Source organism: Mastigoproctus giganteus, chromosome 6 (genome assembly GCF_048544385.1).
Source record: "Mastigoproctus giganteus isolate SK-2022 chromosome 6, ASM4854438v1, whole genome shotgun sequence".
In the NCBI taxonomy this organism is placed as follows: Eukaryota; Metazoa; Arthropoda; class Arachnida; order Uropygi; family Thelyphonidae; genus Mastigoproctus; species Mastigoproctus giganteus.
The window spans coordinates 13,795,301-13,821,116 of NC_143580.1; the positions used below are offsets into that span (position 1 = coordinate 13,795,301).

Here is a 25,816-nt window from a genome sequence, read left to right on the forward strand (position 1 = left end):
AGTGACTCCATTATTTTCCCTGGAACAGAAATTAAACTAACAGGTCTCTAATCACTCGTGTCACCCTTTGATTGCCCTTTGTGAATTAGGAACACATTTGCACATCTGTCCATGGCGACCTCCCGCGAGTCTAAGGAAGCCTTCATAATTATGGTTAAAGGTTTGCTTAGTTCCTTTGCTACCTCCTTTAATATAACTGGATAGATCCCATCCACCTGAGGTGCCTTTCTTTTGTTCAACTTCAACAATTTCTCCTCCACTTTGCTCTTAGTTATTACAAAATCATTTAGCTCCCTGCTAGAGTTTGATAAGCTTCTGGCCTCCACTTCCCTACAGAATTCCTCATGTGTGAACATAGATGCAAAACACTCATTGACTTTGTCAGCTACCTTAGCAGGATCATTAACAGTCGAACTATCAATATCAAGTAGACCAATCTGATTCATCCCATTCCTTCTAGTGTTTATATAAGGAAAGAAGTCTTTGTTCCTCTTTGTATGCTTTGCCAAAGATTTCTCATAATCTGCCTTTGCTTGCCTAACCTAATTTGTGACTTGATTACAGACTAACTTGTATCTACCACAGTTTTCTGTGTCACCTGATAATTTATATGCATCCCATATATTTTTCTTCTCTGTCACAAGTCTCATTAGTTCATTAAGCCCAAATGGCTTGAACCTAGAGCAGTATTTATTAGTTGGAACAAAAAGCCCGAGTAGCTTCCAAAATTACTTCCTTGAATGTTACCCATTAAGAATTTGCTGTTGGTAATGTCATCAGTTGGTCCCATTGTATAGAATTTAAAAACTGTCTGATAGCACTGTAGTCACCTTTACGAAAGCAAAAACCCTTCCCTTTACACCTAATGGTCGTTACATCATTAAGTAAATACCAAATCAGCACACTATAATCACTGCTACCTAGTTCCTTTATCTGCAGATTCTTAATGCATGAAGAATCACTGCATGAAGAATCACTGCTAATAATCTAATCAAGAGTATTATTCCCTCTGGTTGCCCCTTGAACATGCTGCTGTAGAAAACAATCATCCAATAAATCCACAAAAGTCTTGCTAGTCTGCAAATGACCAGTTCACAAGTTCCAGTGAATATCTGGGAAGTTCAAATCCCCCATTATAAGACAATCTGATTTACTGGCCCACTCTCTTTCTCTGTACTCTCTTTCTCTCTCTTTCTCGTTCATTGTACTCATCTGAGTTATTAGGCCTATAACACACTCCTACTCTCAATTTTGGTTTCCCCATGCTTATGTCACCAAACTGACTCAACATTGGACTGTCCACCCATGTCAACTGGATGCTCTTCCTTATAGTTTGTGTTTCTTAAATAACAGCATCACACCTCCTCCCACCCTCCCTTCCTATCCTGTCTATCCTTTCTGTACACATTGTACTCCCCAAATTCCAATTCTGCATTCCTTATATCTGTGTGACACCACATCTCTGATATCACATTATTTGCCTTTGATGTCTTGACCAGCATATTCATCAAATTTATTTACTAAACTTCTAGCATTGGTGTACACCTGTTCTTACTCTTAGTTAACCTAACACAGCCCGTGTTTTTACTTGTTCCATGATGACTTCCAGCAGTCCTTGAAATCCCCAGCACCTTGCTTTCCAGGCTGCTGCTCATTCCAATAGAAGCAGTGCAAGAGTCACTTTCACCTTTGCCTATGGTTACTTTTAATTTGTTAGTCTGTTAATCACCCCAAGCTAGCAGTTTCCAATAGACTTAACACTACCTCGATAGCATCAGCAAATGTTCTTGCACCCTTTCTATTTATGTTCTTGTTTATACTCTGGCACAATCCACAGGTTGGTGGAGTTTACAATAAATCAATCAATACAAATGTTAAATCGTATTTAGTAGTCATAGGCTTGAACCCCCGGTCTACTCAAAGAGCGTGTGCTACTGCAATCACGCTCCTGACCACTTGTCTATGTCATGCCTTAAGTGTATCCGATTCCTGTAGAAGCAGTCTCTCCTGTTAACAAGCACAGACCATGCTGAAAAAAATTCTTCTCTACAAGCCTTGCACAGTCTCTTCAGGCTGAATTTATTGACAAGGATCTCATCATATACTACCTCATATCGTTTCTGAGCAGAATTGCAAACACTTTAAAACTTAACCCTAACTCGCATCTTTTTTTTTTTTTTTTTTTTCAATGTTGACCTGTACTTGATAAGTAAGTCTGCAGATCTCCTAATCTTGGTCATTAGTGCCAATGCATACAACGCTATCACCCTTTTTTCCCTTAAACTATGATATCTGCTGTACAACATCATCAACGTTTGCCAATGGCAGACGTACCCTGTCCTATTGTGCATTGGTCACTTACACATTAGCAAGGCTTTTGTGGATTTGTTGAATGATTGTATTCTACAGCAGCATGTTAGAGAGGCAACCAGAAGGAGTAACACTCTTGATGTGGTTATCAGCAGTGATTATTCATGCATTAAGAATTTACAGATAAAGGGACCACTAGGTGTCAGTGATCACAATGCACTGATGTGGGATTTACTTAAAGATGTAACTACCATCGGTTGTAAAGGGAAGAGTTTTTGCTTTCGTAAAGGTAACTACAGTGGTCTCAGAGATTTTTTAAATTCTATACAGTGGGACCAACTGATGATGTTTCCAACAGCAAATTCTAAATGGTAAGCATTCAAGGAAGTAAACTTGGATGCTACTAGGCTTTTTGTTCCAACTAAGAAATACTGTCATAAGTTTAGGCCCAAATGGATATCAGATGAACTGATGAGACTCATGGCAGAGAAGAAAAATGCATGGGATGCATATAAATAATCAGGTGACACAGAAGCCTATGGTAGATATAAGCTAGTCTGTAATCAAGTTGCAACGGAGATTAGGCAAGCAAAAGCAGATTATGAGAAATCTTTGGCAAAGCATGTAAAGAAAAACAATAAAGATAGGGGATGAATCAGATTGGTCCACTCGATATCAATGGTTTGACTGTAGATGATCATTCTCAGATAGCTGCCAAACTAAATGAGTGTTTTGCATCCACATTCACACATGGGGAGTTATTCAAGGAGGAGAAGGCCAGATGTTTATCAAACTATAACACAGAGTTAAATGATTTTGTAATAACTGAGAGCAAAGTGGAGGAGAAATTGTTGAAGTTAAACATAAGAAAGGCACCTGGATGGGATCTATTATATTAAAGGAGGTGGCAAAGGAAATAAGCAGTCCCTTAGCCATAATTATGAGAGCATTCTTGGACTCAGGGGAAGTTCATATGGACTGGAGATGTGCAAATGTATCTCCAATTCACAAGGGGAGATCAAAGGGTGACATGGGTAATTACAGGCCTGTTAGTTTGCCTTCTGTTCCACGGAAAATAATGGAGGCACTGGTTAAAGAATCATTGCAGGATCATCTAGACAAGACTGGAGTAATAATTCAGACACAGCATGGGTTTGTTAAGTTCCCCCAAGTCTTGTCCGACCAATTTGATTGGATATTATGATGTGGTCACAAAAGAGCTGGATGCAAAAAATAATTTTAATATCAGATACTTGGATTTCAGGAAAGCTTTTGATACTGTTCAAATTGGAGCAGAATGGCATTAAGGGTAAGTTGCTACAATGGATAAAAAGGATGGTTGAGTGGGAAAAGACAGTAATAGTCAATGGACTTCATGAACTAATGTTATTAGTGGAGTCCCCCAGGGTTCAGCTTTGTGTCCCTTGTTGTTTTCTGTATTTATCAATGATATTGATGAAGGTATATCAGGCTTAATGGCAAAATTTGCAGATGATACAAAGGTTGGCAGGGTTAGTAATGACAGTATGCTACTGCATCAGGATCTAGAAATGTTGGGCAGATAGGCTGAAAAGTGGCAACTGAAGTTTAACATTGACAAATGGTGTTACACTCAGGTTAGTGGAGAATGAAAGATACCTGGGGGTAATTGTGCAGTCAGATATGAAGTTTTCTGAGTAGTGCAGGTAGGCTTCCAGAGTTGGTCATGGGGTCTTGTCAGTGATATACAGGAATTTTGCTAGCAGGGAAAGAAGGTGATTATCCCCTTGTATAAGGCAATGGTCAGATCACACCTTGAGTACTGCGTACAGGTGTGGATGTCTCATTTTAGGAAGGATGTAGAGATGCTAGAATGAGTACAGAGAAGGGCAACAAGTCTGGTGAGGGGAACAAAGGAGTGCTCTTACAAGGAAAGGCTTAAGTTCTGCAAATTGCAGTTGTTGGAGACTAGGCACGTGTGAGGTGATCTGATTGAGGTGTATAAGGCCTCGAATGGAATGAACAGGCTCGATACTAATGGGATTCTTCTTCTTTCTTAGTTTAGAAACCTGAGGAGGCACAAACCGAAATTGAGGAAATACAGTTGTCAAATAGATATGCGGAAATTTTCCTTTAGCAAGCGGGTGGTTGATTGCTGGAACATGTCATTATGGAAGTTGATAGCTTAAATAAATTCAAGGAGGAAGTGGATAAACTTTTGGATGGGTGAAATGGGAAGGTTTTTTTTTTTTGCTGATGCTCTATAAGCTTGCTTTCTTGCATCGTATGCTGCTACTAATGCTATTCCACCTATCGTTTTTTAAAATATATTTATCATCTCCCTGACAACAGAATCGCCAACAATGACTAACCGACAAAAGTATTGAAGGTGGACATAAAAAATGCATCTGGGGCAGTTGGAATCTATCCAATTCTATTAAGGGAGACAGCAAAGAAGGTTAGCAAACTCTTAGCCATAATTATGAGAGCATCCTTGGATTCAGGCGAGGTCCGTGTGGAGTGGAGATGTACAAATATATCCGTAATTCATAAAGGGGGGATCAAAAGCGACATGAGTAATTACAGACCTGTTAGCTTAATATCTGTTCCAGTGAAAATAATGGTATCACTGTTAAAGAATTAGTGCAGGACCATTCGTACAGATATGCAATTACAGTATACTGCAATCACAGCATGGATTTCTCAAGGGGCAGTCTTGTTTAACTAATCTGATAGGTTACTTTGATGCAGTGACCAAGGAACTGGATGTAGAAAACGATTTTGTTATTATATCCTTACATTTTGGGAAGGCTTTTGATACTCTTGCACATAAAAGATTGGTGAAGATGAAAAAAGGGTGCTCTTTCCTAGAAAGATCACTATATATATATATATATATGTTCAAATTGGAACAATGTGGCATTGAGGGCAAGTTACTGCTGTGGATAAAGAGATGGTTAAGTAGAAGACAAGAGAGTAGTTATCAGTGGGCACTGCTTTTCATTTTTTTTTTTTTTTTTTTTTTATGAGAACCCCAAACATGAGAGGTATTAGAACCTATAGTACTTAGTACCGTGTTTGGGTTGGAGGTTGAGAAGACGAAAGAAGATATTTGTTGACATTGGACTTGAACTTCTGTAGATTGTAATTTTCAGGAAATACGTAGGAAGGGAGGTTGTTCCAGAAAACGGCAGTTGAATGAATAAATGAGGAAAATGAAAAGTTAGTTCTGTGGGTTTGAAGTTGGACAGTAAACGGATGTTGGCTGGTGGCGGCACGTGTTCGGACTGTTTTGAAAGAGAGAGCTGGAATTATAGAAGCCAATTCAGAAGAACAGTGCCCATGGAAGTATCTGTAGAAGAGGCATGCAGCAATTCTGCATGCCTCTTCTGAATGGAATCAAGAAGCCTGAGAGAGGTTTTGGGGGCACCACCCCAGATGTGGGAACAATATTCCATGGCAGGGCGGATTTGCGATTTATACAGAGTGAGCAGCTGTTTGGAAGAAAAGTAACGCCGAGAGCGAAAGAGAAAACCAAGTTTTTTAGATGCAGAGGAAGCAATATTTGTAATATGCTTGTACCAAGAGAGATTAGAAGTAAGGGTAATCCCCAAAAGAGATATATCATTTTGCCTAGAAATCGGAGTGTCACTAAAGATAAGCATAGGGGCAGAAGAATCCCTTTTGCGAGATATAAGACAAGACTGAGTTTTAGAAGGGTTGAAATCAACTAAGTTGTCTTTGCCCCACTGGAGAATTACCTGAAGATCGGCATTTAAGGAATTGGCAGCAGATTTTCGAGAACTTGAAGCTGATTGAGCAGGACAAGGTTTCTCAAAATGGAAAGTTGAATGCAATGTGCTATCATCGGCAAAACTATGGATAGGATTTCCAGTCAATGGAAGAAGGTCATTGATATACAAGAGGAAAAGAGTGGGGGAAAGAACTGAACCTTGGGGGACACCGGCATTAGTGGAGAAGTTAGAAGACAGAGAGCCATCTACCATCACCCTCAGTGAGCGATCAGAGAGAAAACTGGATAACCAATTACTAAAAACAGATGGCAAACCATAAGATGGAAGCTTATTTAGAAGACCTTTGTGCCAAACACGATCAAAAGCCTTTGAGATGTCAAGAGCAACTACTTGTGTTTCACCGAACCTTTCCATTGAATTAGTCCATAAATGGGTAACATAAGCCAGAATATCACCAGTGGATCGACACTGACGGAATCCATACTGGCGATCGTTGATCAGACGGAAGGTTTCTAGGTAGTTTAAGAGTTGGCGGTTAATTGATTTCTCCATTACTTTAGAAAGAGTAGAAGTAATTGCAATGGGACAATAATTGGATGGGAGGGATTTGTCACCCTTTTTAGGAACTGGCTGGATATGAGCAAATTTCCAAGCAGAAGGAAAAACACCTTTGGAATAAGAAAGTGAAAAAAGGCGGCAAAGAATAGGAGTAAGTTCAGGGGCACAGGTTTTGAGAACAAGTGGAGAAATACCATCAGGACCTGGAGCTTTCTTAGCATCAAGATTCATCAAAATCCTTCTGATATCCTTTTGACGGAAGACCACAGGAGGCATTGAATGGAGCGTGTTAGGAATGGTGGGAGGTGTTTTACCAAGATCATTAATACATGAGCTGGAAGAAAAATGGGATGCTAGCAGGTCAGCTTTATCCTTGGCTGAAGTGACAACAGAACCATCTGGTTTGGACAGAGGTGGGAGCAGAGATGGGCAAAAGTTGCGGCCAATAGCGTTGGCAAGAGACCAGAATGCTCGGCTACCATTAGGGCAAGAAGCAAGTTTTCTACTCTTAGCCTGTTCAAACTCTAGTTTGGACTGATTAATAACTGCTTTACAATTGTTGCGAGCTTTGGTGTAGGCAGAAAATGAAACTGAAGAATTAGAAACAAGCCAATTACGATATGCAACATTCTTCTCTTGAACAGCCTTAGCACATTTATTGGAAAACCAAGGTTTAGATAAAGGACGAGATTTTAAAGTGGAGTGTGGGATAAAGGATTCCATTCCTGCAAGAATAATTTCACTGACACGATCTGAGCAAACGTTGACATCAGAAGTTTTGAAACAGTAATCAGACCAAGGAAAAGAAGAAAAGAAGTCTCGCAGGTCATCCCATTTTGCATTCTTGTAATGCCAAACAATACGAGGTTGGGAATAGCCATGAGATAAAGGTTCCATTGGAGAAGAGACAATCACCAAGTTGTGATCTGAAGTGCCTAAAGGACCTCTCACTTCGACCTTGTACTTAGAAGGGTTGTTTATGAGAAAAAGATCAAGCGTATTGGTTGTATGATTAGGATTGTCTGGTATTCTTGTAGGTAAATGAACAATCTGTGCTAGGTCGTTAGTAATTGCAAAAGCCTCAGCATATCGACCTGCTGGGTCGGTTAGACTAGAAAATGGAAGCCAGCTGGAGTTGTGAATGTTAAAATCACCAAGGAAAATTACCTCACTGTTAGGAAAGTTGGACTGGAGAAAGTCAAGTTGCAAAGAGAGGAAGTCAAAGAGCTCCAAGTGATTAGTGGAGTTGGGAGAACGGTAGAGACAACAGATGAATTTGACACAATGAGGTAGAGAGATTTTAAGCCAGAGAAGATCAAAGAGAGGAGATTCCAAATTGCCAAGTCTCTGACAGGGAATATCAGAACGGACATATGCACAAGTACCACCTTTGAGGCGAAAGGAATCATACAGCAAATAATTTGGACATCTGAGATGAGAAGTAGTTGAATCAACTGATAACTGAGATTCAGTCAGAAAAAGTACATGGGGTTTGGAAGACTGCAAGTGGAAATGGACATCGTTCAGATTGGAATTGAGACCACGTATATTTGTGAAATGAATTAGGAAGTCCTTAACATTAGTCCTTCATGGACTAATGTTATTAGTGGAGTTCCCCAGGATTCAGTTCTGGGCCCATTCTTATTTTTAATATTTATCAATAATACAGTATTGATATTACAGTATATCAGGCTTAATGTCTAAGTTTTCAGATGATACAAAATTTGGCAGGGTGGTTAACGACAGTTATCAGGGTGAGCTACTACAATAAGAGCTAGAAAAATTGGGTCATTCGGCTGAGAAATGGCAGTTGAAGTTTAACATTGATAAAGCAAAGTACTGCATATGGGTAGCAATAATCTCGAAGTAACTTTCAAATGTGTGGAACCTTCTACTCAGGGTAGTATAAAATTATAAAATCTGAGGATAATTGTGCTGTCAAATATGAAATTCTCTAAGCAGTGCGGATGTGCTGCCTGCCAGGATATAGCGCATGGGATTTTGTCAGTGATATGCAGAAACTTTGCTAGTAGAGATAAGGATATGATTATCCCTTTGTACAACGCCATTGTTAGGCCGCATCTTGAGTAATGTATATAGGTCTGGAGGCTTCACTTTAGGAAGGATGTTGATCTGCTGGAACGGGTGCAGAAGACAACCACATTGGTGAAGGTGAAAAAAGGGTGCTCTTTCCTAGAAAGGCTTCAGTTCTGCAAATTTCAGCATCCAGAGACCAGGCACCTGCAGAGTGATCTTACTGAGGTGTTTAAGACTGAACAGATTGAGTAATCTGAATGTGAATTTAATTCTCCCTCTTGCTGAGACTATACACATGAGGGGGCATAAATTCAAGTTGAAAGGAAGGATAGATGTGCAGAAGTTTACCTTCAGTTAGTTGATTGTTGGAACAGGCTTCAATCTGTTGTAGAAGTGGATGGGTTGAATAAATTCAAGGAAGAACTACACAAATTCTTGGAAGGTATAGATGGGTAAACTGTGTATGTGTTTTTTTTTTTTTTTTTTTTTGGCTGATGCTATATAAGCTTGCTTTCTTGCATGATTTGTCACTACTACTACTATATGTTATTATCACTTTTTTGAACAGCGCCTCCGTAGCTAGGTGGGCAGGAGCAACATTGTGTAGCACATGCTTCTTGATTAGACCGGAGTTCAAGCCCATGTCCACCAAATACAGAGGATGCGGAAAGGTCAGGGAGTGACCACCGCATATCTCCGGAGCAATATGGCCTTAGTTGCTAATGCTCCTAAAAACCAAATAACAACAACAACTTTTTTGAACACAGTTTTCTCCAGGAAAAGTACTATTAGTTCAAAGTGATATCTCAGACTACTGGTATTTTTCCCTGGTGAAATGTGGAAAATGGCTGCAGATTCAGCTCATTCCAGTTTGAGTTATGTTTGGTTGCTGATCTACTACATATGTCAGTCAGCAATTGTTGTAATGATTGTTCTCTTTTTATGTGTGAACAAATTCCATGACATTCTTTTGTACTAATGTTATACAATTAATCTTCATGTAATGAGGATCGTATGATACCTAATGAAATGCAGTCACACCTGTGTTGGTAGGAGGATGACATATTTCTATTAACTGGCTACAATTTTATCCTTTAATGAATTTTTTTAATTTATTGTATCTTGTGAGCAATCTATGTTTAGTGATTTGAAATATTTGTTATATAGATTTTTGAAACTGTTTGATAAAATATAATGCAAACCTACTTTTTTTTTTGTTACCCCTTTTTATTTTTATTTAACTTGATTTCTATCTGTCTTGCTATCTGCTTCTTTTTTTTTTTTTTTTTTTTTATGCTTTGTTTATGACATTTCTGATTATTCATTCTGGTTAGTCCTGATTTCCAAGCATTTGTCCAATAAGTTTTAACTACTAAGATATAGTTTATTAAATAATTAAATTCTTCTGAACACTATCTAAACAGATGAATAAAAACTTTTATATAATATAAAAACCACTCTGAATATAAATTAAAACAATTAAGATATTATAAATAAATAAATTTCCTTTACTTGTCATTCATTTGTCATTATATTCATATTGAATGAAGGGAATTTCACGCCATAATTTTGGCACCACGGTTCACAGTAGGTGGGCAATTTATTTTTGTGGCTGTGTACAGACATGAACCATCACTCCTTACTCGTGGCTATGCACTGGACCATAGCATATGTTACCTTCCTCGGTCAAACCATTTAGACAGTCAAGAGAAGCACAGAGAGGATTGTGGAAATCTCAGAAACACAATACCCTTTTTAAATTGAAGTTTATTCCTCTAACTCCCCCCCCCCCCCTTTTTTTTTTTTTTTTTGTAAAAATTATTTGTTGACAAAATTCCCCAAAAGCCTCATTGTTAGTGGGAGTAGAGGCATTTGCTTTCTCCAGATAGAATTTTGCATCTTATGTGTTAAAAAAAATAACTGTTTATTTGTTGTGCAACACATATTACATAATTGACATTACATCAAGAATCAAATATAATAAAAAAAAAATATATCAGTACTTCAGATGAAGTCAGATCAGTCTACATTATTTCAGACTTCATGATATAATTAAATATTTAATTTGTCACATTTTGACACAATACACATACCTGCCAACATTCTTTGTAAACAGAGTGGGAACATATATCACACACCTTAGAGTTTTGTGACCGCGCAGTTGTAGTAGAGATGAAGATTTTGTTGTGATCTTCTTCTCCACTCAGGTCAAAAAATTTCAACATGTTCCTAGAAATGAATAGACAGTTTTTTGAGCTTGGCCTCACTGCGTTTTTTTTATTATTTGTGTATTTTTACATTATGTGGGATCTTCTCCCAATGAGTAATTTGACTGGCATGAATTCCTCATCAAACAGTTGTTGAAGGGGCAAAAATACAAGCTGAGAAAGTAATGGATATGAGCAGGCTATGAAAACAAGCCTAAAAAATCAATAAAATCATATTTCGTTTGCTTCACAAAATTTGCAATCCAGTATGTATTATACCAAGTTGGGTCAGATCAGGCCCTTGCCTCATTCTAATTATTATAAACAAACTCCATTTTTTTTTTTTTTTTTTTAAATGCCTGTTACAAAAATAGGGAAAATATACTAAACTACAAAGAAAGCAAAAGTGTTAGGGGCAGTTCTAATTCTATTTGGTATGCAGAAAGTCAATAGTTCATGCATAACATGCCACATTTGATAAGCTATAATCAGCAAATGTACTATATAGTATCGGTGTAAATATACCATAGTTAACCCATATATTTGAACTACGTATGTAGCGTAGAGGGCATCGTTTTAATTGTATCTCATAATGTGGTTGCCTTCACAACGAGATAGCTACTATTGCATTATTTCAAATAAATAATGCTTCTCTAGTAGAGAAGACTACTGTTATTATGGTGTATTTACACCAATACTATATAGTTAATTATCAAAACCCATAAGGATTATGCCCTGTGCATTTAATTTTCCAAATACATTACCACCACACCCTTTTGGCATCTCATAATGTAGATATAACTTCGCAACTGTGATGGCTTGTTGTATTACCTGGGTACCTGCCCGGCCACTGATGATGAAGCCGAACAGCTTCGAAACGATGGTCTGTGTGGTGGTACCGCTGAAAATAAATAACAGTAGTCTTCTCTACTAGAGAAGCATTATTTATTTGAAGTAATGCAATAGTAGCTATCTCGTTGTGAAGGCAACCACATTATGAGATACAATTAAAACGATGCCCTCTACGCTACATACTATATAGTTAATTATCAAAACCCATAAGGATTATGCCCATTTAATTTTCCAAATGAGCAAATGTGTATGATTTGTATAACCATGTTTTCTTTTATATGAAGTTAGAATATAAAGTAAGCCCCTGTTATATCACTTTCAAAGGGACTGGCCCCAGAGAGCACTGTATGCAGACTCTCTTTTTGGAGGCTGTTTTTCATCAGTATTTTCATAGATAAGATTGATTTTAGGTTCTTTTTTTTTTTTTTTTTTGTAATGTTTATGAAGTAATAGTTTATGTTAAGTTGAAAACCTGCATCTATGCTATGCTTTCTGTTTTGTTATCATCAACATTTTTTGTTTAAAAAGAATAAAAATTTTTTAAAAAGATTTCATTCAGTTAAACCAAACATGTTTTGAATATTACTCTATAAACATAATAAATGTAATATATTAACATAATAATTTTGCTATTGATGAAATTTATTGATGTCATATTGAACACATGCACACACAAAAGATGCTATTTACTTGCTCAACAGCAAAGAAAACAGACAAATAATGTTGAATTTAAAAAAAAAATGGAAGAGAGCATCAATGAATAGCTAAACAATGAGTTGTAAAGAGTTACCTTTTTACCTTCAAAGGTTCAAGTTAAATATGAAATAGATATCATTTCCACTGGCAACAGGAACAATTTCTGTGAGGTGAACAAACTGCACAATTCCTGGAATTTATATTCAGTGCCATTTTGCTCATGTTAAAAATTCTGGGCCACTGCCAAATGCACCACATTTCCCATGTGAATGTCTGTGCAGAATTCAAAAATTTTCAGTCTGTATTTGATCTCCTTAGTGTAATTAATATCACAATAATTGTCAGTTACATTTCTAGTATTAATTAGGTGGGGAGGAAATTGGTGTTGGACAATAACTATTGTATCCTCTTGTTAGGCAAGTGTACAAATCTTATGTGGTGACTGTACAGCAACGTGGAAATTGGTTGAGATATCCTAGAATAGATTGGTATACAAGCAGCACAAACTAAAATGGGTGGAAAGGGCAGTCCAGCTGTGCAGGTTCAGAAATTCTCAGCCAGTTGTCTCAGACTAGTTGAACCAGTGTGCAAGGAATGTGTAAGGAATGCACATCTTAAAAGATCAGAATAGACATGGGATTTCCTCTTCTTGTGAATGGGTCTACTATTGTATGACCATGTTCTCTATACGAGAACCTTATCAGTGCTGTAATCAGGTTCGCCTGCTGTGACACAAGCAGTGTCACAGCATGGTCAGTCTGGGTGGTGGTACCCACTGAGAATAAGTAACAGTAGTCTTCTCTACTAGAGAAGCATTGTTTATTTGAAGTAGTGCAATACCTGATATCTCATTGTGAAAGTAGCTATAATGTGAGATACAATTAAAACAATACCTCTATGCTACATACGTAGTTTAATTTTATGGGTTAACTATGGTGTATATACACCGATATTATATAGTTAATTTATGCCCATATGGAATTATGCCTTGTACATTTAGTCTCTCCAAATACACGTGTCATGTACACAGTGGTTAGGCCTGGTGTTGAGAGTGCAACTTGTGAGTCCACCTTTAAATTCCAATAAGTAATTTAAAGGTGGGAATAATCAAGAATTACTCCCAAAAATTGAATAGTTTCAGATAATGGAATTGAGAAGTTGGTAACTGAAATGTTAAATTCACATAGAGTATTAAAGAGACTAAAGTTATCTTTCATTTTCTTAGGATTGACTTTAATACCAAAAATTGCAAGATAATTAATAAAGCGTCTCATTTTTTTTAGCACATGACATTGAAAGAAAGAATTCAACTTCTGCATTGAATTATTCACCTGCAATCCTGTAATGTAAAGTTTGAATAGTTTCTGCAAACAGGGAAAAATCAAAATTATGGTTCTTTATTTTATTAAAGAAAAAATAGATATCCTAATTCCAAAATACTTTTCAACTATTAATAAAAGGAAAGCTGTTTGTACAGAATCAGCAACATCATAAAAAGTTAAATGTATTACTTCATTCTTTATTCCAAATTTCATAAATTCCCAACACTAATCTTTAATTGTAGATTTTCCAGAAATACCAGAGCGAATGTTGATAGATCTCTGAATAAAAATCTGACTGGATGCTCCAGGAAGTATACTTTTTTCGACAAATAGAAAAATAGTCAAAAGAAATAGACAAATAGTTAGTATAGAAATTGAATGGAAACCTATGACTTGCAAGGGGTTAAAACATTTCAGAATTGCAACAATTTTTATATTTAACTACTCTTTGGGAATAATGACATAATTAAAAAAAAAAAAAATGCTGTAACCATTTGTATTTAGAAGCTTGTGGGCTCAAACCATGGTTAATTTGAATGTGTGCTCTGCTGCACACCCATGTCACTTGGCTATATCAGGCCTGGTTAAGATGAATATTTTTTCAGTACAGTAAAAAGTGACAACTTTTAGACAAAGATTAGGGATATGATTTGTACCAACAGGTGAATTGTAGGGCAGACGTTTAATAGATTTCAGATCATTTTGTGATTTGAAATCTGTTAACTGTTCAGTTTGAAACAGCATTGGTTGATTAATATCAAAAGTTAATTTATACTTTTAACTTTGATGCAGGCAGTGCGCAATTGTTTATTATTGGTTTTTTCTGTGTTATTCCGTCCACTCCTTCACATTTCAGGTTTTTTTTTTTTTTTTTTATGGTTTCCTCTACTCTTATTTTGTTTGACTCTCTTGGGTTGGTGTAATAGTCGAAGCTCTTTATAGCGACCCTTTTTTAACATCTAAACACGTTATAACGTTCTATGTGATTGGTCCCGGCCAATTTCTCATTAACCTAATGTTATTTACATTCAGTATAATGACACTGAAAATAAAAGGATTTCTCTATAATGACCATAAATTTCTACCTCTTAATCTGAATTTTTACTTTTTTATAACAATATTCGCATTTAAAAATGACAGAATGCTTCAGATGTATTGAAGTAATTGACGAGCTTGCAGCCTGACTGTGAGAAATCATTTGTTAAGGTTTCCCATGCTCTTTTCTCACAGTATGGTAATGAAATGAACATTGGCTAGAAGTTAATTTCATTAGTTAGAGTGTATGTTTATTGCTATGGCTCCAAGAAAGCAAATAGCTTTGCCAATCACAGATAAAATTAGGATTCTGCAAGCTTTAGATAATGGTGTGCATCCTAAGACTGACATCACCAAACAGTCTGGCATTCCTAAGAGTATTCTGTTCACTATTCTGAAAGATCGGAAAAGGATTGAAAGTTTAGAGAAATCTGCTGCACCAGTTAGGATTTGAGCAAAAAGGTGAAGTATCCGGATCTTGAAAAGGTACTTTTGGAATAGCTAATGATGATGTGTGGAAAAAACGTTCCTGTAGATGCCAATCTTTTAAAAGCTAAGGTTGAATCGTTGGCGCATCAAATGGCTACTGAAGAATTTAAAATTTCAGATGGAAGGTTCCAGAAATTTAAGACTCATCATGGACTGTCTTTTAAAAGGCACCTCTGTAGCCAGGTGGGCAGGAGCAGCAGTGCATAGCATGCTCTTCTTGATTAGACTGGGGTTCGAGCCCGTGACCACCGCATATCCCCAGCCTAGATAAAGGGTGAGGGTTGGCATCAGGAAGGGCATCCAGCCGGAAAAATAAAATGGGAAAAAGACGAGGACAAAAATTTAAAAAAAAAAAAAAAAAAAAATGGCCTGTCTTTCAAAAAAGTGTGTGGTGATAGTGCAGCCGTGGACATTGATGCTACAAAAAAATGAAAGGAAAATTGTTTAAAAAATGTTTTGCTGACATACAACAACAATGACATATTCAATGCTGATGAAATTGGAATTTTTTTAAAAATTGCTATTGGATAAAACACTTGCATTAAAGGTGAGAAATGTGGTGGGAAAAAGGCCAAACAACAGAATACCATTCTCCTAGCAGCAAACATGTTTGGCATAGAGAAGCTTCCTCTTCTAATCATTGGGAAAGCCCAGTAGCCTCGATGCTTTAAAGGTTTGAAGACATTGCCAACTATGTATCAAGCAAACCAAATGACATAGATGACATCACAGATCTATGAAGAATGAATCAGAGACATAGATTGCAGGATGAGTGAGAATAGAAAAATTTTGCTGTTTGTGGATAACTGCACCCCTCATTGTGAAATAAATGACCTATATGCAATCGCTGTTGAGTACCTACTGCCAAATATAATGTCAGTTCTTCAGCAACTTGATCTAATATTTTAAGAAAAACTACCAAAGAATGCTATAAAACAAATTTGTACTATGTCTTGAAAGCAAAATTCAATGCGAAATCGACATCCTCCAGGAAACGTATTTATGTGTTTCAGCAAGGGATGAAGTTGATGAAAAAGTGATCACCAGCTCTTTAAACATGCTATTTACCGCCTTGAATGATGCAAATGTGTGAACTTTCGCGTGCTTCTTCCTCTATTAATTGCAAAGAACAGTCCGATAATAGGAAAGAAATATTTGAGCATGTGCATCATCGCCTAAACTTACAGGAAAACTTGAGCTTCAAAGATTACACAGAAGTGGATGCGGACATTGAATGTTTCAGGATATTACAAATGAAGATGAACTCATTCCAGATGTAGTAGTAGTAGCGGCATGTGATGCAAGAAAGCAATTGTATGAGCTTATGCATCATCAGCCAAAAAACAATTAAAAAATTCACACAACCATTCCCTCCAAATGCCTGTCCAGCTCCTCCTTAAATTTATTTAACCTATCAACTTCCACAATGACAGATGGAAGTTTGTTCCAGCAATTAACCACCTGGCTAAAGGCAAATTTCCGCACATCTATTCTACATCTGTCTTTTCTTAATTTGAATTTATGCCCCCTTAGGTTCGTAATCTGAACAGTTGGAAGGATCCCATCAGAATTAGCGTGCTCAACCCATTCAAGACCTTATACACCTCAATCAGATCACTGCGCAGGTGTCTAGTCTCCAGCCACTGTAATTTGCAGAACTTAAGCCTCTCTTGGTAAGAGGATCCCTTCATTCCCCTCACCAATCTTGTTGCCCTTCTCTGTACACGCTCAAGAAAATCTACATCCTTCCTAAAATGAGGCCTCCAGACCTGTATGCAGTACTCAAGGCATGGCCTGACCATTGCCTTATACAGAGGGACAATCACCTCCTTTTCTCTGCTAGCAAAATTCCTATATATCATTGACAAAACCCCATGACCAGGCCTGGCAGCCTGTCTGCATTGCTCAGAAAACTTCATATCTGACTGCACAATTACTCCCAGGTCTTTTTCATTTTCTACCACCTTAAGTGTAGTACCACACAGTTGGTACGTTTCTCTGGGGTTACTTCTACCCATATGCAGTACTTTGCATTTGTCAAGGTTAAACTTCAGTTACCACTTCGCGCCTCCGTAGCCAGGTGGGAAGGAGCAGCAGTGCGTAGCACACACTTCTTGATTAGACCGGGGTTCGAGCCTGTCACCACCAAATACGGAGGATGCGGAAAGGTCAGGGAATGACCACCGCATATTCCCGGAGCAATATGGCCTTAGTTGCTAATGCTCCTAAAAAACCAAATAACAACAACAAACAGTTGCCACTTCTTAGCCCATCTGCCCAAATTATCTAGATCCTGTTGCAGAAGCACACTGCCATTACTGTCATTAACAACCCTGCCAACCTTGTATCATCTGCAAACTTCGACACTAAGCCTGATATACCTTCATCAATATCATTGATAAATATACAAAACAACAGTGGACCCAACACCAAACCCTGTGGGACTCCACTAATAACATTAGTTCCCAAAGAGCAGCACCCATTGATTACCACCCTCTGTCTTCTCCCACTCAACCATCCTTTTATCCATTGTAGCAACTTACCCTTAATACCATTTTGCTCTATTCGCATTCGCATTAGTAAAGGCATATGATGCAAGAAAGCAAGCTTATACAGCATCAGCCAAAAAAAAAAAATCCAATTTTACCTATCCATTCCCTCCAAAAGTTTTTCTAGTTCTAGTTCTAGTTAGCATTAGCATTAACATTAGTACAGGCATTTGATGCAAGAAAGCAAGCTTATGCAGCACCATCCAAAAAAAAAAAAAAAAAAAAACACTTCCACTTCACCCCTCTGTTCGTTCAAAATACCTGTCCAGCTGAGCCTTAAACTTATTTAGGCTATCAACTTCCATGACAAGGGATGGAAGTCTGTTCCACCAACCAACCACTCGCTGGCTAAAGGCAAATTTCCGCACGTCTATCCTACATCTGTCTTTCCTCAATTTGAATTTATACCCTCTCAAGAGGAAGAATCCCATCAGCATTGAGCATGCTCAAACCATTCAATGCTTTATACACCTCTATCAGATCACCTCGCTGGTGCCTAGTCTCCAGACACTGTAACTTGCAAAACTTAAGCCTTTCTTCATAAGAGCACCCCTTTGTTCCATTCACTAATCTTGTTGCCCTTCTCTGTACTCGTTCCAGCAGCTCTACATCCTTCTTGAAATGAGGCCTCCAGACCTGTATACAGTACCCTAGGTGTGGCCTGACCATTGCCTTATACAAGGGAATAATCACCTCCTTATCCCTGCTAGAAAAATTCCTGTATATCATTGACAATACACCATGAGCTACTCTTGCAGCCCGTCTGCACTGCTCAGAGAACTTCATATCTGCCTGCACAACCACCCCCAGGTCCCTTTCATTCTCTACCACTGTCAGTGTAGTACCACAGAGTTGATAAATTGCTCGGGGGTTGCTGTTTCCCATGTGTAGTACTTTACATTTGTCAATGTTAAACTTCATTTGCCACCTCTCAGCCCATCTGCTCAACCTTTCCAGATCCTGTTGCAGCAGCAGCATAGTGTCAGTAGTGTCATTGACAACCCTGCCTACCTTTGTATCGTCTGCAAACTTCGACATTAAACTTGATATACCACCATCAATATCATTTATGAATACAGAAAACAATAATGGACCCAACACTGAGCCCTGAGGGACTCCACTAATTTGTACTCCTATTTGTACAATAGTCTTCCATGCGTAACAGTGTCAAAAGCTTTCCCGAAATCCAAATATATGATATCAAAATTATTTTTTGCATCCAGTTCCTTTGCAACCACATCATAATATCCTATCAAATTTGTCAGACAAGGCTTTCCCTTAACAAACCCATGCTGTGTCTGAATTATTGCTGCAGTCTTGTCTAGATGATCCTGCAATGCATCTTTAATCAGTGACTCCATTATTTTACCCGGAACAGAAGTTAAACTAGTGTCACATTCAATCCCCCTTTGTGAAATGGGGATACATTTGCACATCTCCAGTCCGTGGGGACCTCCCCTGAGTCCAAAGATGCTCTCATAATTATGGCTGTGTTTGCTTCGTTGCTTTGCCGCCTCCTTTAATATAACTGGATAGATCCCATCCACCTCAGGTGCCTTTCTTATGTTTAACTTCAACAATTTCTCCTCCACTTTGCTCTCAGTTATTACAAAATCATTAAGCACCCTGCTACAATTTGATAACCTTCTGCCATTTTCAAACCTTAATAACTCCTCATGTGTGAATGTAGATGCAAAATACTCATTCAGTTTGTTTGCTATCTGTGCAGGATCATCAACAGTCGAACCATCGATATCAAGTGGACCAATCAGATTCATTTCCTTCCTTTTAGATTTTATATAAATAAAGAAATCCTTGCTGTTTTTCTTAGCATTCTTTTGCCAAAGATTTCTCGTAATTTGCCTTCGCCTGCCTAACCTCCTTTGTGACCTAATTACAGACTAGCTGTAATGAAATCTTCTGAAATTTGTAGTGATGAAGATGAGGAACCTACTGTTGTTGAACAAAAAGTTTCAGTGAAAGATGCTCATCAAGGATTAGAACTTGTACATCAGTTTTTTCTTTCAAGTGCAGCCTAACTGCAAAAATGAAATAACTGTTATCACAGTTATGAAACAATTCTCTTGTTAGGTCTTTATAGGTATGTAGCCCATGTAGTGAAATTTGCAATTTAATTGTAACCTTACTGCACTCTACAATCAGTGCAAAATTTACGATCATAATTTTCTTGTTTAATACTGTACTACATATTATAAATAAGATTTTACTATATTGAATTAGTAGAATTACATTAAATGTTCAAGCTTTTACTTGTTTTGTTGCTGATTTTATAAATGGTCGATATAACGTCCTTCTGATATAATGACTCTGGGAGTCGTTATATAGATCTTTGACTGTAGTAATAGTACACTGAGTGGACAGAAAACACGAGATATCCACCTAGTAATGGGTAGGCTTACCTTTTGCCCAGATAAGGGTAGTCACACGGCAAGGCATTGATTCCACTAGTTCACAAAAGTGTTCCACAGGTATTTCCATCCATGCTTGTTGCACTGCTGTCCATAATTCCGTCGTATTCCTGGGTAGAGGATCCTTTCCACAGCATCCCAAAGATGCACCACAGGGTTCATATCTGGTGAGGCGGGGGCCATTCCATGGTGGTAAAATCTGCCAAATGCTCTTTTGAACCGTGTTCTAGTCACCATGGTTCTGTGGGGAGGTGCATTGTCCTGCTGGAAGAGTCCATTTCCCTGTGGGTGCATGATGATCATGAAGGGATGCAGATGGTCTGAAAGGATGGACACATAACCTGGACCATTCAGAGATGCATCTAGACATACCAGAGGTCGCAACTTGTGCCAGTTGAACAAGCCCCAGACCATTACCGACCATCCACCTGCCCGAACAGTTCCTTGTTGACATGACGAGTGCATTGCTTTGTGTGGCTTCTGCCAGATATGCACCCTCCCGTTCACTCGAAATAACTGTTAACGGGACTCATCAGGCCAGGAGACCTGTCTCCAATCATCCATGGTCCAGTGCCAGTGTTCTTTTGCCCAGTTGAGGCATAGAGTCCTGTGTTGTGGTTGTTGTTGTTGTTTGGTTTTTAGGAGCATTAGCAACTAAGGCCATATTGCTCCAGGATATGCGGTGGTCATTCCTTAACCTTTCCGCATACACCGTATTTGGTGGTGACGGGCTCGAACCCCGGTCTAATCAAGAAGCGTGTGCTACGCACTGCTGCTCCTTCCCACCTGGCTACGGAGGCACCACTGTGTTGTGGTGTTAGCAATGTGACTATGGTGGCTCCCATAACCTATTGCAGCTAATGATCGCCTGATGGTCTTGGTGGAGACATTTCTGGCACCTCCCACATTTAAATCAACAGTGATTTATACCACTGTTGCTCTCCGGTTGGCTGAAACACGGATGTCAACAGCCACGTTCATCCACCCTAGTGCTGTCCACAATAAGATGTTATTCTGAAAACGGCGTATTCCCAATACACTCTTGATACTATCGAATGGGGATAGTGCAATTTCTGTACCACCTCTGCGATAGAGTGACACATTCATCGGGCACCCACTATCATCCCTCTTTCAAGGTGCTTTTTAATAATTTTTTCCATTGTAACTACCCCTACTCATACACTTTACCTAATATATTTGTCTATATTTCATTATGGTTGCTGGTTATTTCTGCTGTTACTTAGCAGTGTTCCGGATCCATAAACCAGTACAATATATTATTAATTTTTTCCTTCTTCATTAGACATTCCGATTTTTCACTATAACTTATCATTATTATTAATTATATATATATAAAACTATATTAATGATTTTTAAATATAAATCAAAATTAATGCCAGTAGGATGGCAAAACTGTTGAGCAAATATATATATATATATATATAGATAAGTAGATTAGTGTATAAATGGAGGCATGCTGACCACATCAGATGTATTAATTAACAATGGAATAATTAATAGGTACCTGTAAAATAAAAGTAAATTAAATAAAAATACATAAGATTACTTAATGCTATAGATCCAGTGATTTTAACTTCATCGGTAATATGGCTTCACCTTTACGTTTTTGTATATCCTCTTGTCTGCATTTTACATTACTTCTGTTTTTAAATTCCTTCTGGGTGGCTTGCAATTTTATTTTATTTCTTTTTATTTAATCTTATCTCCATTTTTAATTTTTACTTTTACTTTTTTTTTTTTTTTTATTATTATTTATTATTTTTTATTTTGGATTTGTTCCAGTTTTTATTCCTTTCCATGTTGGTCTCTGTCAGGTTGGCTATGAAATATACGTCAGCTTGCTATGTATATTTCATATCAGATACAGAGGCCTTGCTCCTTGCTGTATTTCCATTGGTTTTGGCTGCTGACCCTTGTCGATGAAGTTAAAATCATTGAATCTATAGCATTAAGTACTATATGTATTTTTACTTTTATTTTATTTTAATTTACTTTTATTTTACAGGTGCTTATTTAATTTTTCCATTGTTAATACATCTGATGTGGTCAGCATTCCTCCATTTATACACTAATCTTCTTATCTATATCCCATTATGGTCGTTGAGTATATCTGCTATTACTTGCAGTATCCCTTGTCCATAATTCATACAATTTTTTAATTTTAATTCTTTTCAAGCTGTTACTAATCAACTGTTACTACAACTACTTGTTATTAATACATTATATATATACATTTATAGGCATGAAGCTGTTAATCTCTTATTTAAAAATGTATATCCTTACTATCATCTGATTCAATCTTTAGCTTTATACCTTTGCTGCTCTTTTGCCAAATTTGTTTCAATTTGACTCCTTAGTATCTTATAAGCTGAAAACACTCGGAGGACACTATAGGATAATGGCCCTGATTATAAATAAATAGCAGTAATACTTTTTGATAGGGTGAGTGCTGTTTATTTGTAATGTATTAATGAGGCAACTTGTTGTGAAGATGCTGTGTGCAATTGATCGATGACATTACAGAAAAGCTTCCCCTCCATAGACATTGGTTTTGGTTGGTATGCCTAGTTTAGCAAAGGAGGACATGATCTGTTATTATTAATTACATAATTGTACTTAAGCATAAAGCTTTAAGCTTTTTATTTTAACTTATGCAGTACATGTTCTTATAGGAATGCGAATTGGTGAAGAATATCAAGCTGTAGTTCCAGAATTGGTATCTGCAACAGGTAAGGTACCTTAGTGTTAACATTTATTTAAGTGATAGTTTTTTTAAAACTTTTTTTTGTATAAAATGCACTGGTTTTAACATTTGTAAATGTTATCTGATATTTTAAATTAACCAGCTATCACTACAAATATTTTAACTTGATCATTATCAGTTTAAAAGGATCACAAATAGACTACTTTAAAACTGTAGCACACCTAAACCTTACTGTTCATGGAATTTGAGGGAAAAAAAATTTCAGACCATATGTAGCCAGACCTTTCTCATAAGGATCATAACCTTGCTATTATGGATATGCCAGGTATATGTCAATCATACAGATTATAATATGCTTGAAAATCTCAATCAAGGAATAGATAATACATGTACACCATTTATTACATGAATAGTTATTTTTCTCTGTATTATAAACATTGTTTTATCTAATACATAAAAACCTAATTAATTAATAACACTGGTCAACAGCGAAAATGTTTTGGTAATAAAATTAGTCAATTTAGACTAATATTAATGTGGCAAATACAAATATAACAGTCAAAATGGATTATTAGCACTAGTTTTGATAATACTACAGAGTCACTCTCAGTGCATTTTTGTTGATTTTTTTTAGAGAAATTTGGCCTTGAGGTACAGTTTGTGTGGAAACACTGCAGTCATTGTTGATGAGTTGTGCTGTTCCCTTGGTCCATCTTAAGTGCCATGATTCTTCAGTGCCTAATAATGTGCAATCAGTAGAACATAAGCCATTGGTCAATAGGCACAGTGCTCTTTTCGATGAAGGCAATTAATCAGAGTTATGTGATGTGTGCCCTCTGTGGCTTAGAGAATTACTGACATCTGAACGTTATGATATTCAGATATCAGGTGTTGTGAGTAACTAAATCAAAATAGCAGCAAACTGTTGGTGAAGTTGATAACAGACTCCTAATTAGCCGACTGTACACAAATGGTTTTATTCGCAGTCCATAGCTGGTGCAATTTTATCTAAAGATGTGGACCTCAGTGCTTAAACTTGTCCTGCTGACATAATTTACACAAATTCATGGGTAAAACTTTAATAATTAAAACTGCTATGGTAACATGCTCAGTTAGGTTTGGCTTTATGCTATGTAAAACCATTCATGTGTGTGGATAAAAACTGAATTCGTCCATGGACTTAATCTGTTGTGTGAATTTTAAGTTTTCTATAAGTCCACATTCAGTTTTTCTTGTTTTATATTTTCCACATCATATTTTTGTATGGTATTTGCATTTTAGTGTCGTATTTATTACAAGTAGTAATAATAATAATAAAATATGTAGGTCTCTGCAATAACATGTTCCATTTTTAAAGGTAAAAAAAAAATTAAGATGCATTCAGAGTATGTTGTCATAGTTAATAAAGTATGGCTGTGTACTACTTGCAATTAATTTTTCATTTGCTTAGGTTTTCAAACTTTTATTAATGTATTCTGGAGATTTCACTTTTTAGAGATAAATGTGTTGCCCCTATAGTTTGATAAAGTGTGTTATGAATTCTTTAAACCTTTTAATTTAATCTGCTCCAAAGTGAGAAAATTGCACATACATAAAACATTCTAAGTTTTATGTGTGCAGTTTTATCTGATTACTGCTGCTCCACTTTTCACATATAAAACCAGATCTGTTATTTCAAACTAACAGAAAATAAGTCTGTAGTTTTATACTATCACATGCCAACTTGAGGACATATAGGGCCCACTATTATCTTCATTCTAATCAAGTTGCTTGGAATTATATTCTGGAGTCTGCTGATGGCACTCCAAGCATTTGTACCACATCCTACCATGTCTGATCATCCCTTGGTTTACCAGCAACCCTCCAAGCTATGAATTTGGTAAACAGTGCTTATGGGCATTGTTCAGTAATAAACTTTACAAACTGGCCATTTAGAGTTAATTCAAAGGAATGATAATGATATGCATTTTATCCCAAAATATAGATTGTTCTTGGGTGTATTTTTTATTCTTTGTTAAATATTTGAAACTGGCATGTAATATCTGTAAATTTCTATTCCAGATACAGTAATTTGTTGAGCATCGTATTTTAAAGGTTGGGATGTGGGGTTATATGTTAAAATTATAGTGATGTTTTTCCCCCAAGGGAAGAAACCATTTCCTTTCTTAAAATTCTTTACTTTTTTACTTCTCTTTACTTTTTTTAAAAAATAATGATATAATCAAAATTATTAGTTATTAGTGTCAGTTTGGAATTTTTTTAACATTTTCAGAGGCCTGTCCAGAATATGCACCAGAGAAAGCTCTTTTGGTTTGGTCTCCTTGTCCTGATATTCCTGACAGTAAATGTAAGTATGAGACATTTTGTGTAGTTAAGCTCATTGTGCAAGTGGTTCTTCGCAAGTAGGTTCTGAATCTCTTGAGAGGAGTGAGGATTCCAACATACCATAATAAATTAACAAAAAGAAAGTATAAGAGATTCAGAAATGCTGCTTTATACTTTTCCAATTAATATGTTCAATTAAAAATAAAAAAAATATAGATGCTGAATTTATGTGGTAGGTGCATTCCTGAAAAGTACTTCAATAATTAAAACTGAATGAATAAGAGCTAATTTCTCATAAAAAAAATAATAGAAAAGGGGAAGATATTTTTTTTTTTTTTTTTTTTTGATTTGGTAGTTGTTGGCGCATCGGCTTCTGTGGCCATATTGCACCTCCCAAGGTTTTTGCAGTACTTTGATCCAAGCCTGAGGCGGGAATCGAACCCGCGACCTTTGGGTTGCCAAGCAGGTACTTTACCCACTCGGCTAGCCCGGTCGGCAAAAGGGGAAGAGGATTGCATGTAAAGACCAAGCTGATGTGCAGAGTTATG

The 25,816-nt window shown here is 37.0% G+C and overlaps 1 protein-coding gene across 1 annotated transcript in view; it reads left to right on the plus strand.

Annotated features, from left to right (window-relative positions):
• LOC150083960 (REST corepressor 3-like) overlaps positions 1-25,816 on the plus strand; it is a 231,415-nt gene that overhangs the window by 122,183 nt on the left and 83,416 nt on the right. The window contains exons 2-3 of the mRNA XM_090374969.1: positions 22,912-22,968; positions 25,216-25,290. Of these exons, the coding sequence (XP_090231095.1) occupies positions 22,912-22,968; positions 25,216-25,290 (132 nt within the window). The remainder of the gene's footprint in view (positions 1-22,911; positions 22,969-25,215; positions 25,291-25,816) is intronic.